Source organism: Cajanus cajan, chromosome 11 (assembly GCF_000230855.2).
Source record: "Cajanus cajan strain Asha chromosome 11, NIPB_CcT2T_4, whole genome shotgun sequence".
In the NCBI taxonomy this organism is placed as follows: Eukaryota; Viridiplantae; Streptophyta; class Magnoliopsida; order Fabales; family Fabaceae; genus Cajanus; species Cajanus cajan.
Window position 1 is genome coordinate 5,996,515 of NC_138527.1, and position 16,798 is coordinate 6,013,312.

Sequence of the window (16,798 nt, forward strand, 5' to 3'; positions counted from 1 at the left end):
ATCTATGGGCTTAAGCAAGCATCTCGACAATGGTATTTCAAGTTTCATCATGTGATCACCTCGTGTGGTTTTGAAGTGAATTTAGTTGATGATTGTATATACCATAAGTTTTGTGGGAGCAAGTATATTTTTTCTGGTTTTATATGTTGATGATATTTTGCTTGCCAGCAACGATATAAATTTATTGCATGAAACCAAGAAATTTCTATCTAAGAACTTTGAGATGAAAGATCTTGGTAATGCATCTTTTGTATTGGGCATACAGATACATCGAGATCGTTCTCGAGGTACTCTTGGGTTGTCTCAAAAAGGTTATATCAAAAAGGTTCTCAAGAGATATGGCATGCAAGATTGCAAACCAGGTAATACCCCTGTGGCTAAGGGAGACAAGTTTAGTCTCGCTTAGTGCCCTAAGAATGACTTTGAAGAAAAGGAGATGCAAAAGATTCCTTATGCATCAGCAGTAAGAAGTCTTATGTATGCTCAAGTCTGTACGCGTCCAGATATTGCGTACGTTACAGGGATGTTAGGCAGATATTTGAGTAATCCTGGATTAGATCATTGGAAAGCAGTTAAGCGAGTCATGCGGTACTTAAAGAGAACAAAAGATTATATGCTCATATATCGGAGGTTGGATCAGCTTGAGATCATTGGGTATACTGACTCCGATTTTGCTGGATGCCAAGACAGTATGAAATCTACATCAGGCTATATATACATGCTAGCTGGAGGTGCTATTTCATGGAAGAGTGCTAAACAATCTCTTATAGCCTCTTCTACTATGGCAGCTGAATTCATAGCGTGTTATGAGGCATCTAATCATGGAATTTGGCTGCGAAACTTTGTCACAGGCTTGCGTATAGTAGATGGCATAGAAAGACCACTCAAGTTATTTTGTGATAATAAATCAGCAGTTTTATTTTCCAACAACAACAAAAGCTCAACAAAGTCTAAACACATAGACATCAAGTTCCTAGTTGTTAAAGAAAGAGTTCAAAGTAAACAATTGTCTATAGAACATATTGGCACAAACTCCATGGTTGCGGATCCGCTTACTAAAGGATTACCACCCAAAATGTTTCTTGAGCACACTGCTCATATGGGTGTTATGTCTTTAAGTGATATTCAGTTTTAGTGGGAGTTTGTAATTTTATGAATGCTTCTATGACATAGACATATTTTTCAATATATGTATGGTTCAAGTATATTTTCTGCAGAAATAAAGTTTTGGTATATTGAAACTTTGATTTTGTCATGGTTTGATCTCACTAAGGTTTAAGGAGGACCTATTGGAATTAGGCATGTTAAGATCACATTACATGAAAATTCCATGCTACACATCCATATCATGATTCATGTTATTCATTTGTATCAATATATGTGACCATTGATGGGTTTAGTTACGACAAATTAAATGTAACAAAGACTACTTTGATCCTATGTTGGTATGATTGATGAACCGAATTGGTAAAAGATGCATTTTATAATTATATAATTATAAGGTTACACATATAGTCCAAGTGGGAGATTGTTGGATCCTTAATCCAACGTTGACCTTATATGTGAATAATTATATATTAAAGACACATAATGCCAAATTAAAGTGATCTAATGACGTATAAATTATTTTGGCAGTTATGTATCTGAAAGGTTATGGGACCTTTAATGTGTGGTAACTAAAGGGTAATTCTATTTTGTGATGGGTTAAAATAGAAATATCAAAAGACCTTATGACTGTCTACAAATAGGTTAGGTCCCCAGATCACACGACGTTCTTTTCTTTTCTGACATCCCATTATCAGAGAGAGACAGAGAGATAATTAAAGGGTTTTCTCAAGAGAGTACGTGTTGATCTGGAAGGCCAAACCACACCGCTCTCTTATCATCATGAATTCAGGTATGCTTCCGCTTATTGTTTCTAGTGATTAACATGATAGAATTTATTTTTATATAGATGATGGTTTTCATCAAAAGGTTAAATTTGGTTCTAACAGTAAGAACATATAAGGATCAACAGAGATTGGTTGAGACTGTTAAATTTGCACATTTTAACAAAAATACCAAAATTTTAATCTCTTAAAAATTTAAAAGTCAAGATATACCAACTAAGCATCAAAGTTTTAATGTTTTAAAAATTTAAAAGTCCAAATAAATATGAAAATCTTAATATCTTAAAAACAAAAATAAAATACTGTTATAATACATTAAACAAATATGTTTTAACTCCAAATATATCAAACAAATCCATGTGAAACGGACAAGTCCCATGGGGTTTGCAAATTTAGCCAGCGAACTTTACAGAACAGGCAAAAATATAGCCATATGAATTTTTAAAAAATAAAATGCAACTGTTATTCGCAGGCTTAGAAGACTAATTTGCGACCTTAACCGATAAACTCACTCGTACTCTTTATCTTATTTTTAAGATTCATTTTAGTTCTACATATAGAAATAAACTATAATATAAAATTCAAATACTATCATCATCTTAATTTCAGAAAGGGAAATAAATTCTTAAAAGTAATTAAAACAATTTAATATAACATATAAATCTAAATAATATTTTAAAGATTATAAATTCCTAAAATAGCTTATCTTAAAATTTCACTCACTTTTAACTATTTTGAAATTTAAATTATTCTATCAACATGTACCAACTTCAAGGAGAGTGTTGAATTTTTTTATTATTTTTTTTTAACGCAGTTGCTGTATTTTTAGTTTGTGTCTCTCTGATTGTTGGCTATATATTTTTCGTGTACAGTTTTCTACAAAAATAACACAATATTATTAAATCTGAACCCAAAGGTTTGGTTGAGATGTCATTTTCTTCCAAATTTGAACCCATATATCTGAAGCCCAACTTCAAATTGAAATGGACTAGCAAATTAATAATATGTCTCATGTGCAGAGAAAAAATTATACACTACGATTGAATTAGAAGAAAGGTTGATTTGATTTTACCAAAGAATCCGCCAACTATTATTTCGTTCCCTAATGAATAAAGTCGTTTCATACCACGTGTGGAAGAATTGAAGAAACCGAGACAAGAAAAAAGGAATATAAACTCTTGAATCTAAGTCATATTTTCATATTTTGGTGCCCTCAGTTATTAAACAAAATGACTTGGGTCCAAGTACCAGAAGATCATAAAAATAGGCAACAAAATCTCAAATAGAACAATTCACCCACTTTTGCATCAAGTATACCGATAATCTATATTACTAGCATGTTAATCTATATTTACATTCTCTGGGAGGTTTTCATTTCTCAAGCACTCAAATTGCTCCAAGATGAGTTTATTGTGAGTAGTTTGTAACCTACATATAGGGATTCCGATGCTGTGATAATTAACTTAGGAATATACATCTATACTAAACATCTTTCAGATTTTTCTCTTGTCAGGGTAAGAACCGTTCCATAGGTCATCATTTTGTTTCAGAAATGATAGAATCTATTGCCAAATTATGCTCAGACCAAGGAACAAGTATAACTGGAAAGTGTTATATATATATATATATATATATATATATATGACGTGGTCAAATGGTACAAGAAGCCATATGCAATATCAATTATCAGTCTTTGGGATGTCACCCACGCTGTTGGAGCTATCCTGAAGTCCTTGAGACGAAGAATACTGACTTGAAGCACTCCCACCTAGGATTGTTCTGTTTTTCATAACTGAATGCTTGCCCTTCCTTCCTCCAGAAATGCAATCCTACAGGAATTGAAATTGATGTTGTTAGTTTCAGCATTGAGACAAGTTTGAGTTTCTAAATCTGGGTTATATATGTGTTCAGTCCCCAACAAAATCATCTCTTTTCAGTCCTTCATTTATGAAAAATTGAAAATGTATGATATACGATCCCTATTTCAATAAAAAAGGACCAAAAGGAAACTATATATTTTTGTAAAGGATAAGGACAACCAACACACCTAGGCCAGATTAACGATAAATGAGACCTAAATGAGAACGATATATATTAGGTTTTTTTTGCCAACATATGAAACCTTTTTGTTATGCGTGACTTTTTTACTTTAAAGAAACTAATAGTAAGTAATTTTTTGTTGATGGGCCTAAAGCCTAAGCTAAAGCAACCTTAACTTTAGGCCACCCCTTAGTACACCTTACACATTTTAAAAAACAAGGAATGAAATTGAGATGAATTTTCTATAGGGGCTAAAGGCAAACATATTTTTATATTTATAAAAACATATTCAACTCTTAAAATTTTTTATAACCTACCTGTTGTGTTGATGATGATCCAGGCATCTTAAGTTCAAGCTCTGTGGCCACATCATGGGACTCACTACACCTTTCAGCATCACCGGGCCTTCCATGAGCTGGTGACTTGCTTCGGGATTCTTTATGGTTTGACACGTGGGACGTGGAAGCACACAGAGCTGATGGCAGCTCAACTGGTGGATTAGTTGGAGTTGAATATGGGACATACATTGGACAAGGATTAGCCATGGGACCAGGGTTTTGATTTCCAAAGAAAGGAAAAGGTTGAAGAGAAGGGTGGATGGAAATTGGAGCAGGAGGGATAGGAATAGGAACTGGATACGAGTAAGGTTGACTAATGACAACAGAATGGTCAATTGCAGCCCATGGGAACATGATTCTCACCCTCTGCTGGTACTGGGCATTAAGATTGTCTATATCAGATTTTATAGATGTCATCTCTTCTCTGAGTTCATTCTTTTCTTGCATTAGCTGCAAATTACAAAATTGACGGAAGAAATGAGCAGCAGACTGGCTATGTAATATCTCATGATCAAAATTTAGGCAAACAAAAATCTATTTGGATACAAACTTAGAAAAAAACTTTTGAGTTTTTTTACTGAAAATAAAGAACTCTTTTAAATAAAGAAACTCTTATAAACATTTCTATCCTGTATTCAAACAAACTTTAGGAACCTTACTTCACGTGATTCTTCAGAAAGTGCTTTATGCCCTGTTTTAAGCTTATTAACTTCGGCGGTTAAGTCCTTTAGCATTTGGATGGTCTCGGTGAGGATAGTTGCCTTGTCATTCTTTGGTCTATCAGGATCTGTATCGAGTTCAACAAGCATTGATATCTCAGCCAAACCATAACTGCTACATCAAATTGGCAATATATGTTGAAAAGGACAAAGACTAGATAAAAGTTCAAGATAAAGAACTTTTTGTATACAAAAGCTATCTTAAGAGGCCTCAAACACAAATTAACATAATAAGATATTCCCTTATGCCAACCAGAAAAATTGCAAGGTACAGCACAAGATCAAAGATTCAAAGAAGGTTCTTGTTTCAGCAATCAGCACAAAATCAATCATATGCAGGTATGTTACATCATTGTCAGTGAGGGGAAAAATGATGACTAATGGAGAATTGTGTCAGGAACCCTTGGGCAAAACAGAAACAAGAAAGACTGGAACGAAGTAATTGGAATAGATCACTTTATTCAAAAACTAGAAAGAATAGGAAAAGAATTACACAAGGAGCACTCTCCTTCACACTGAGAAAAGCTCAGTCAAACTAATGAATTTCCCAAAATTGTTCTCATTTACTTCTAAAGTCTTATTTAAATGGTGAATTTGAAGGCACAAATTTGAAATAAAATGAAGGGTGGGAATCTATTATTCCCTTATTTGGGAGTTGGGACACAAATGTCACATAGGGGGAACGATTCTAACAAAAAAAAAACAGATAAATTATTTGTTTAGCTATATAGAAAGCCAATTTCCCCAAAAACAAAGCAAAAGGGAATGAAAACTTAACTATGGAAATGTAAGTTGTGTTATTTTACACACTTATAAAAATGTAGACTTAAACTAAACTTCATGGAATACAAGGAAGGGCCAATAAAACAAGTAGCGTATCATACAAAAAAAATCTTAAAAAAAAAAAAGAATCAGATACAAATGATAGATGGATTTAGTTATAAAATATTTGCAAAGAAAAAGAAAAAATGAGGAGAGAGAGATGTTGCAGTGTTGAACCTAACGTGTTTGCCAAGTCTTGGAAGTGCTCATTGAGTCGATCCCTTCTGAGTTTCTCGCGGTCTGCCTTGAGAACCTTTCGTGCTGCACTGGGATCCTCCTTTCCGCCTTCTCTCTCCCTATAACCACGCTTTCTCATTTAGTAACAGTTGCAAGTTAGTTGTTAACAAGTAAGAGTAAGAGCGAATTGACATGCAAAACCTGAGAACTTGGTTTGAATTTGAAGAGGGTTTGGAGCTGCGGTGATCCATTTTGGCACTCTAATCCAAAGACTTGAGAAACTGAGAAAGAGATACATAGTGTGTCCTCCACGAGCCACTATGTATCTCTTTTCGTCTTTTCTCATTCTTAATCCTTTCGTTTTCCATTTGCACGAGTGCCTTACACGTGTCAACACCTCACCATCATTTGTATTCTTGCTATTTGCTATTTGCTATTTGCTATTTGCTATGCTTCCCTTCTTCTATTAAGAGGTATATTATATGTTGTATGTAAAATTATGAAAATTAAATTTTATTAGTCTCATAATAAATTTATTTCTTAATAAATTTGAGGGTACCACACTATTCCATTTTTAAACCTATTAAATTTCATTAGTTTTCATTAAAATTAACTATTCTTGAAATATCTTTTACATTATCATTATTATTATTATCTAAGATATGCAAATATTATAATTATATTATACTTTATTATATTTTTTAATTTTTTTGTTACAATTAATTATATAATTAAGATATTTTACACTCACCTGTCTCGAGAAATTTAAATGTTATATATATATATATTTTTATTTTAGAATATAATTCATCTAGATTCAAATATTAAATCAATTCAAATGATAATTAAGAAAGTTAATTAAATCATTTAATTTTAGAGAAAATAAATTATAGAGAAATGTATTTTATTTTTCTTTTTTATTTTAATCACCTAGAAATATTTTTAGAAAAATTTACTCAAACAGACTTGAATATTCTTTAGATTGGTTTAATTAAAATGATTGAGTTATTTTATGATATTTATCTAAAGAGATATTTTATAAAAGTTATTTTTTACCAGAGGAATATAATTTAATTTTATTTATGAGATCTCTATTTATTGAGAAAATTTGTTATACAAAATCAAATATTAATATTATCGTATTCTAAAAATAAAAAAATAATTATTAAAATAATCAAAACAGATTAAATCTAAATATTTAAAATATAAATAAAATATTCTTATTAAAAAACTAATTTATTTTCTTAAAGATATTTAGAATATTTCCAACATAAAAGAATTGAAAAAGCAGCTTTGCTATACCGGTATTCCTTTGCATTAATGAAATCTTCCGTAAGAAGCAATCAAAGTAGCTAATGTTCATATCTAAATAGTTGGAAATGACACTCCTAGGTGCTTGTTCATTCCATTCCCTTACTCACTTATCTGGCTTAAACTATGCTTATTTATTTAATCATCTGCATAAGGTAAATTTGGCAAAAAGCGTAAGAAAAAGGAAGATCATAGATAATAGATAATAGATATGTATTAGTCCATATGAAATCATATATATCAAGTAAATAAGAAATTTTTAGCTACATGTTCAACCGGTTAGATATTGTACTATTAGCCACAATAAGAAGCAAAACAGTGATATGGGTAACAGTTTCAGTATTGTCCAAATCTTCATGGTAAAAGTTCTTCGAGTGACTTTGTCCTTCTTTATCTGGATGAGAGTGTCATATACACACCATGGGAAACTGATGAAATGTTCCCTGTTTAACCCTTGATTATAGCATCCCCAGTAACTAGGATGATATGTAACATGGTACCAAGCTGATGCTATTGCATTGGCATCATCCCCTTGAGAATTTGACTTTTCTATCATCACATTGAACCAGCTTCTAGCTTCCTTTCTAAGTGATATCATAGCATGGTTAATTCCTTCCAAATCCTTTCTATCATTGAAGGCTTTTGACATTTTCAAGATATTGCCACTGACTATTTCTGCTTCTGTCTCTATGCCATAGTAATCCATAAGGTTCCCCAACTTGAAATCATACATGTTCTTGTATTCACTAGCAATAGCTGCATACTTCTCAAAGCCATCAATCTCCATGTCATGGTCATATGATTGCCTTGCCACTTTTCTAGTGAAGGGCTTAGAGAGACTCCTGTGTTGTGCAACATTCTTCACCTCGCGATAGAGCTTTCCTATTATGCTGTTTGATTGGTAACTTGGTTTGTCTGGCTTTTCCATGAAATCTGGATACTCTTCCACGCGTAGATGCTGCGGTATTTCTGCTGGCACACCAGATTTTGCAAAATCAACTGCAATTGAGTGTAGCTTTGCAAGCTCAATACATGCAGGGCTCATTGCCCTCTCAGGATCTTTGTCAGCAAAGACAGTGTGTGCACTTGCAACAATTCCTAACCTGTCTTTAACTATGTAGTGAGCAAAATACTCCTCAACTTCCTGTAGCCAGGTGTCAACAGATTAGAACATGAGAGAGCAGGGCGGCTCAAGGGTAAGGCTACTAAAACTAAGGTTTTAGGCCTATCAACTAAAAGTTATTTGCTTTTGCTATTACCTAATAGGTTTTGTAAAGCAAAAACGGCCATATATATTAGTAAAAAAGACTTGACATATAACTCTTTTATTTGAAGTATATAAGTCTCTCAAATTTTGTTTTAAGTCTCTGTCATTATTGGGTCAACCCTATAAGAGAGAGCTCTCAGATTGTGTTTAGTTTTTATACAAATAGAAGTCAAGAACTAAGTCTTTGTCTATAACTAGTGACTATAGGATGATTTAGATTATAAGCATAAACAAAATAAGAACAATTCTCAAACATTTCATCATGTTTGTGGAAAAAACGAAGCAACGCCTATACATATTTTAACTTTGGTTATTTTTCCTTTTATTTTTGTAGTGGCCATGCCACTACTTTGATAACATTGCTTTGCGCTAAGCGGCATTCATTAAAGAAAACAGGCATCTTAATCTAAGCTCACAATAAAGAAGTGTTTTATACTAAATCTTTCTCTATTTCTACACATAATTTTTTTAATTTGATAAGAAGGTATAGCTCCTTCCCACCAAATTGGTCTATTCCTACATATTTTCCTTTCTTATAGCATTGTTAGGATAATCTCCAACTGCTAAAATACAGCATGAATTATCCTAACTAGGGTTGTAGTCATCAGATAAACAATCTTTGATTTTCTCTTTTAGAGGTAAAATTTTATCTTTGATGTCTTTTTGATCCCCTTCCTTCTATCATTTTACTATTACACTTCTATTTTTAAATTAATACCTGTAATGTAACATCATGATCCACAATCACAACTTTAGATGGTGCATGATCCATGGGATTTTCCTGACGAGGAGGAATAAGATCAGGGTCCCAACTGACAAAGTAAATATCTCCATCCAAGTCACTTCCTGAACATTCATTAGGATGAGGTCTACATGAAAAATCAAATGAAATCAGAAAACAGCTTACACATAAGAAGTGTTATCTCTTCCATCAATTTGCCGCGGTAGTACTAGTGTATGAAAGAAAGACTTGGTAGATAATAATTAGGCAAACTATTCTAGGAATCTTCAAACAAGAATGAAAATGAAATCCAACAGAATGTTATTGATTCCTTTCATTCTAAAAATTCCTTTCCACGTAGTCACCAAAATACTATGATAAGTTAATTTTATGTATACAATATGATTTATCTGATAATGCTATACTATGATATCTTCGTAACAACTAGTAATTTTCTCAATTGAAATTTAGGTACATCAAGTTATGCTGCCTTTAAAATAGATGGTTGAATGAATAGGTTATGTGTGGAAGGTTATTCCGAAAGGCGTGTGCACTTGAATCAATGTCTTCATGTGTGTGCTGTGCTGTGCTGGGAATAGGAAATAGCAAAATGGAAGTCTTACCTTCTCCCCTTCTGTGGAAAAACAACACAGTCCACCATATGATGCAGGGAAGGTACATCCACTGCTCTTAAAACTCGCACATCTCCTGGGTGCAGACAAGGATTTTTGGCTACAACTACCTTTCCCTTAACAATATGTTTGCTTTTGTTTGATCCATATCTGTTAGAAGAAAGAGAGGACATAGCATGAAATTGCTTATTTCTTTGGTGAGATATCTGCACAAAAACCTCTCCATATTTTAATGTCCTAGTTTCATCTAAGCATCCTAGCATTGCTCTTCCTTTCTTAACAAGTATCCTTGTTTTGAGCTGCAATTCCTGTAGTTTTGATGCATATAACGTTTGCAACATCATGGAAAGAAATGGTTCCTTAGTTGGACGAAAGCCACAGATAAGCATTTCCCTTAAAATGTTTCTAATCTCTCCTGTGGACATCAAGTCCAGCACCTTCAACGGCTTTCTGGATATCATTTTAAGCTGATTAAGGATCTCTCGTTGTTTCTTTCTGAAGACTTGATCGTTGACCCCAAGTGTGGACAAGAGGGTAATTATTTGACGATTAAGGTAACAAGGTCTGTATTTACTCCATGCCAAAACATCTAATTTTGTGTTTTCTGACTTGTACTTGCACATGCTCTTTCTTAAGGACAATTTAGTTGAAGAAGTTGGATCAATAGCAACAACACCTTTGTACCCCCCATATCTGATTTGAAATGCAGATGGAATGTTATCCTTACAACCACATTTCTTAGCCACTTTTTGAGCCAATTCAGAAGATATCTTCCCAATTCCATCAGAGAAACAAAACTTGATTTCACCTCTTCTTAGTTCTATATCAGGAATAATTTCAATTTCATGTTTTCCAACACTCACTGTTTCCCTGGAAGAACTGAATGATTGACCAAGCCTAGCTGCATATTTTGCCACATTTCTAATTTCATGAAACTCTCCCATCCACTTTCTTATATCAGATGCTGTAAGTCCAGTTCTTGATGCAAACATCCACACAGAGTTATCCCGTAATTGACTTGGTGAGAAGGCAAGAAACTCAAACTTTTTATCACCAATTGATATGCCATTTTTCAGTGTTGACAGTACCCTCTCATGAATCTTTGTTTCTCTGTCCACATCTATAGAACATGAACGTGGCACCAAATCTGCTGAATGAAGTCTATCCATGTCCTCATCAACAAAAGAAACACGAAGGAAGTTATCAGTGTCTTCAGGATAGTTGCGCAAGACACGATTGGAAAGGTTCACTTCAGGACCACAGAAATATATTTTGGATGGTGTCACTTGTATTCTATGCACATAGACCAACCCATCATCTAAAGAAATAGCACTAGATACTGGAAGTTGACTATTTGTTGAGTATTTCTTGTATTGTTTCTCCAACCATTGTGCAGGTTCATAGCAGCATTCTTTCATTTGATCTAATTTATGCAGGGCACTTTCTATGTATTCAAGCTGTACTCTTCTAGGATCAACCAGATGAAAAAGATTGATGTCAATTGCAAGCACAGGAAGGCATCCATGCTGAATCAATGAGTTGATTTTGAACACAATTTTGTATGGCAAGTTGAAGTCATTTGGAGGGATCACTATGGGGACAAAATTCAAGTTAGAACAGAAACCAAGGTGTCTCTCAAGAGTAAAGATGCCATCATTAACTTCCTTATAATTACGAAAGTGCTGATGGAATTTTGGGACCTCAACACTTTGAGGAAGCTCAAAACATAAAGCAGAAGATTGTCCAATGCTACATGATGGGGTGAAATCTACTCCTCTAAACCAATGGTTGTCATGAGCCTCCTTAAAATATTTGCTTTTGGAAACATCTTTCTCGTAGATCAGAGGAGCACCACGTAACTGACAATTAGGAGAGAAAGTGCAAGAATAAGATAGAGTTCTTATCTGCTGCTATAAAGTAGACCAAAATATTCAGTTTTCTTATAAACTAAGATGGTCAAGTTTCAGCTACCAGAACAAGGTTCATGTTAAAGTAAAATAGGTAATGTGATTTGTAGTTGTGGCATTATACTGTGCAGAAGAGTTCTAACAGACAACATTTTCTACAATTGTATGGACACTTTGTAGCACTATTTGTTTGTGACATAGTGATCACTATTTCCTCAAATAAAATCAATATAAAGTGAGGAATATATACATGAGAGAGAAAAATACATGAAGATATCTATTTTAAACATTTTGCCCTTGTTAATCTTTTTCTTTAAGCTAGTCTTATTGAATGTTGTCAAAATTAAAACCGGGAAATGGAAAAAAAAAAAAAAAAAAAACCACACACACACACCTACCTGAAACAAGTAGAAAATTGGGAAAAAAGAAACAAAAATTGTATGTAAAAGGCTTATAGGAAGGGATGGTAAAAGTAAGAACCTTCATGCATTGTCACTCTGTAAATTGGAAAAACTAAACCTTTCCCTCATGAAAATTAAATTTACCCAGATTCATGTTCACCCTATGTAATCTTTTTATCCACAAAACCTTTTTCCATGGTTTAAACAATCTAAATAAATTGTGGGTATAATATGATTAAAAAGATCGATGGTCTAAATAGTTTTATAGATTGATACATAAATCTAGGGGAGTATTTTTCCCAAAAAAAGTAGCTTTTTAAGCTTTAAGAATTTTACCAAAATGGTTTATATAGTTCTTGAAAAAATAAAATTCAACTAGGACTACTGATTTTATTTTATATTTTCTTCATCTGAAATCTTCACAACTCAGTACTCCATAAAAGAGATTAACATGAAAATTATGTCAAGATAAAATTCATAAAAGGAAAACTGATTGCAAAACAATTTTAGTTTGTTTGGATAAATTTCACCATAAACACTTATAGAATAAAAAATAGGAAAAATAAAATGAAATAAGTTTTTTCATAAGGTAAAATTAACAAATGTACAAGTTAAATTCAATTTTGGCAGAAGTTAAATGGTTTTTAACTTCTTCAAAAAGTTGATTTTAACTTATGCATAAGTTAATTTTAACTTTTAAGAGAAGTTCATTTTTTTTGGAAAAGCTTATCCAAATAGGGAAATACTCTTAGAATATATGTTTTGAGACACCAACAAATGCTATATTGATATAACTGAGATGGATATAAATTAGGAAAATCTTGGAGTATATTCAAACTCACACATGAACACATCTGTGAGTACATTCAAACTACTTAAGTTAAATCTGAAACTAGGTGATATGGATACTTTTGCCAACCGTAGTTGATATGATTATTTAAAAGAATATATAAAACTATGAATTTTGGATGTGTACATGTCCTTGTTTCTTAGATCTGTTCATAAGGATTTGGATACCTATTATTATAAAATAATTAATTAAGGGATCTGATAGTACCTATGTAAGAAAACTAACCTGAAAAATGAGAAGCTTTTTGGTTAAATCATCAGAACGATGCAGCTCAATACGTGATATACTCTCAGAAGAAATCTGCAGCTTATAATCCGTTGACAAGTAATGAAAAAATATATACATTTTTCTCAATCTGGACCCGAATTTAACTGAAGCATTTGGATGTTCCCAGAGTACACTTAGTTTGTCCTTGGATGTTTGACATCCAAAGTGCACTACTATATCATCCATGCAGTGAGGAAAGATCCTTGACTTTGGCACAATGACATCTTTTATTTATGTAGCATTTAGAGCATATTCATTGTAAGATAGGTGCTGAGTAACTAAGAGCAAGATTGTTTCAACACTTTTTCTGTCTGTGAATTGAACATTAACATGTGTTGTAGTATCTGCTTCTTTATTCTGCCCAACCTCTACAGCATGAACAGTTTGGGGGCCTGTATGTTGCTCCAAAAATTTCTTCACCTCTTCAGCTAACACATTAGATGGAAATCCATGCATTTGGATTGTCTTTCCCATAGTGTTCAATTGATTAGTTTACCTGAAATTTATATCTGAAGGACAAATAAGCGTACAATTCCTTAACTTAGAAAAATATGATTTGCATTTTTATGTTCAATGTGAATGTTACCTTGTAGAACAATTAGAGAGATAGATCACATTTCCTTTGTGATATTTCATAGTTTTGCAAATATAACATATAGACACTTCTTGCTTGGAAAAAGAAAGAAAGAAAACTAAAGGATTTTTTTTTTTTGCTAGGATACATTTATTTAATTCATGGAAAATGGATATAAACAGTGTGAGCTTTTAACTTGTCTCAAGTAATGTATATCAATAACCCTGTGCAGAATCCATGTATCAAGGTAAAAATACTAATAAACAACTATATATAGAAGTTGAGGAGGAGCAACTAAGAAAACAACTTCAATTTGGTTAGAATGTGATTCCAAAAGTATGGTTAATAATACAATTGATGGTCTGAGAGACCAGGTTCTTCAAAGAAATTAGACTAATTTTGTTAGTCACAACAAAGAAAGAGCATGGTGGAAATCTGTTTGTTTAACTAATGTTACTCTATTTTTTTTTTTTTTAATGTGTGTATTCATATTTTCTTTCCTTTTAGGCTATGGTTGTCTCAAATATCAAATATGCAGTTTATTTCACGCTACTGACAATGATAAGTAATACCTTGTTTGACAATTCAATAAAACTGTTAAGAACAATTTATTTGAAAATATTCCCTATAGAGATTAAAATGAACAGTAAACTGATAAAATTTGCAATTCAGGAAGGCCTTTAGCTTGCAATTAGATCATTAATAATGCAGAGCATTTTCATGTAATTACTAATTAACTATTATATTTTAGTTAACATGTTAGTTTCAAGAAGATAATAACATTTACTCTGACAAGAATTCTTTGCTTGGTGGGGAAGAGACAGAATAGTTCAAATACTAAAATAGAGACAAATTATATCATTATCATTAAGAAGACAAGAACTAGCTTTTAGCTGGGGGTGGGGGAGTTGTGATATTTCTTATCTTGAGGATAAAACAAACAATTGCCAAAATATAAAATCCATTCTCGGGTCATAATTTCAATCCTATTATCAATTTGAAAATGACGTATTCCTGAATTGGAAAATTAAGAAATAATAAAATAGAGACAAATTACATCTATTGTAGGTCTTGATTTCAATTCCATTGTCAATTTTAACATCTTGTATAGATGGAACATAGTTATGCTATATACCCAAATAAGTTTTCACCTTTAGTAAGTCTGGCAACTGCGAAATGTACTGTGGTGAAAGATTTTATACTGACAAGTGACAACGTTTGCTGCTTGTATTTGAATCTTAACATGTAGAGAAAGGAAGATATAAATTTCATTATCAAACAGTTATACATGATTTTGAATAACACATTACAACAATCAAATTATCCAATAGATGTTCAAACTTTTAAATCAAACACTTGTAATCTTGAAAACAATAAGAGATTCTATCCATGTTAGAGCACTAACTTTATATGCAATTTGTAGAGTGTCTTACACAAAAGTGAACCAAATTACCAATGTATAGCAAGAGGCAGCATCAGCAGCACTTACAACTGAAAACATGCATTTTCATTGCTTCAAATGATGAATCAAATTGATAATTTACCAACATGTAAGGAGAAAGAATGCTCAAAGGAAACCTCTCTAGTTACACTAGCCAAATGCAGTTTGAGAAAACCAGGACATGCATAATGGAACAAGAGGAAAAGAGTGTCCTGCTTTACACTTTATATGATTGTTAGGCTAGAGTATACAACATTTTTCTTTTCAGAATAAAAAGAAATGGTAGCATCCCTTTTCTATTATGGAATTTTTTTATTTATATTTATGTCTTTTTATTAAATTTATTAGATAATCATTTATTCATCAGTATTATTATTATTATTATTATTATTATTATTATTATTATTATTATTATTATGATTATTATTATTATTGGATTCATGGCAAGAACAATAATTTACTATTTTTTCTCAAATCGATGAATTGTTATTTTTATAAAATTATTTTACACATAACTCTGCAAGTCTTCATAGTTTTACTTTTAGATATTATACAAAATATTTTTCAAACATTGAAATATATGTATGTTTTAAAAATTCTTATTTCTCTTTTTATTTTATCGATGTGAGATTTTATTTATATTTCAACATGTAAATATATACCGTATAAAATTATTTTATATTATTAGTGAATAACCTATTTTCTCTCTTCCACTAATTTTTTTTATAACTTAATTTTCAACCAATATTTTAGTGTACGTATATGTACTTTTTTTATTTTATAACTTTTTATTTTCAATCCATATTTTAGTGTACGGAGGTATATGTGCTTTGCCTTTTCCCAAATAGGAGGGCAAGTATAGAAACGCGGAAGCTCATACTTTTCTTTACATTACATTCCCCAACATAGGAAAAGGAAAAGTATGATTCAGTCCAATGTAATGTCCCTACCTATTAGTTGAACAGATTGATACGTATGATTATTCAATTATAAAGGATAAATGATTCTTTCGGTTTCCCCTACTACTTTCACATTTTTTCTAACAATCTTATTACAATAAAAATAATACACCTCCATTCCTTTGAGGCAAAGAACCTATTGTTTTCTTGAATGTGCTATGGAGGCCAAGAGGAAGTTAGAATATAAGAGTACTCATCTTCGGATGGTTTAATTAATTTAAGGGGTGTATTTATTTCAAATTTTATAAAATTTTAAAAGACTTTTTTTAAATAAACAAGTATGTTAGTATTTAATCAAAGATTTTATGTCACTTAAAAAATAATGTAGTGATATTTAATCTAGATTTTCAAGATTTTTTAAAGAATCTATTAGTATTCATTTGAAACTTTTTACAACTTAAAAACAATCCATTGGTATTAAAAAAATATAAGGATTTTAAAAAATTATTGTATTAGACGGATTTTGAAGAACTTTTTAATAAT

At 31.9% G+C, this 16,798-nt stretch overlaps 2 protein-coding genes and 1 pseudogene across 2 annotated transcripts; 1 reads left to right on the forward strand and 2 right to left on the reverse strand.

Moving 5' to 3' along the window:
- The first annotated feature begins 436 nt into the window (after positions 1-436).
- LOC145953312 (secreted RxLR effector protein 161 pseudogene) lies at positions 437-1,135 on the forward strand (annotated as a pseudogene).
- A 2,054-nt stretch (positions 1,136-3,189) lies between these two features.
- On the reverse strand, positions 3,190-6,336 carry LOC109812983 (transcription factor bHLH121). The gene is made up of 5 exons (XM_020377072.3): positions 6,187-6,336; positions 5,986-6,104; positions 4,927-5,054; positions 4,247-4,717; positions 3,190-3,718 (listed from the first exon to the last, which is right to left on the reverse strand). Exons 1-5 carry the CDS (start codon positions 6,234-6,236, stop codon positions 3,569-3,571), a joined length of 918 nt encoding a protein of 305 aa, XP_020232661.1. The 5' UTR covers positions 6,237-6,336; the 3' UTR covers positions 3,190-3,568.
- A 1,231-nt stretch (positions 6,337-7,567) lies between these two features.
- Positions 7,568-16,178, reverse strand: LOC109812971 (putative RNA-dependent RNA polymerase 1). Its single transcript, XM_020377059.3, has 4 exons — positions 13,300-16,178; positions 9,908-11,775; positions 9,282-9,432; positions 7,568-8,440 (listed from the first exon to the last, which is right to left on the reverse strand). Exons 1-4 carry the CDS (start codon positions 13,525-13,527, stop codon positions 7,568-7,570), a joined length of 3,120 nt encoding a protein of 1,039 aa, XP_020232648.2. The 5' UTR covers positions 13,528-16,178.
- Positions 16,179-16,798: the final 620 nt, after the last annotated feature.

What these genes read in the sequence shown, in the direction of transcription:
- LOC109812971 (XM_020377059.3), bottom strand. Translation starts at nt 13,527, where the DNA reads ATGGATGATATAGTAGTGCACTTTGGATGTCAAACATCCAAGGACAAA. An exon ending in AAAAGCTTCTCATTTTTCAG is followed by an intron (nt 11,776 to 13,299) that starts GTTAGTTTTCTT and finishes CCTAATTGTCAG; the next exon opens with TTACGTGGTGCTCCTCTGAT. An exon ending in ATCATGATGTTACATTACAG is followed by an intron (nt 8,441 to 9,281) that starts GTATTAATTTAA and finishes ACCTGGCTACAG; the next exon opens with GAAGTTGAGGAGTATTTTGC.
- LOC109812983 (XM_020377072.3), bottom strand. Translation starts at nt 6,236, where the DNA reads ATGGATCACCGCAGCTCCAAACCCTCTTCAAATTCAAACCAAGTTCTC. An exon ending in TTTCTGAAGAATCACGTGAA is followed by an intron (nt 4,718 to 4,926) that starts GTAAGGTTCCTA and finishes TGTAATTTGCAG; the next exon opens with CTAATGCAAGAAAAGAATGA. An exon ending in GATCATCATCAACACAACAG is followed by an intron (nt 3,719 to 4,246) that starts GTAGGTTATAAA and finishes CAATTCCTGTAG; the next exon opens with GATTGCATTTCTGGAGGAAG.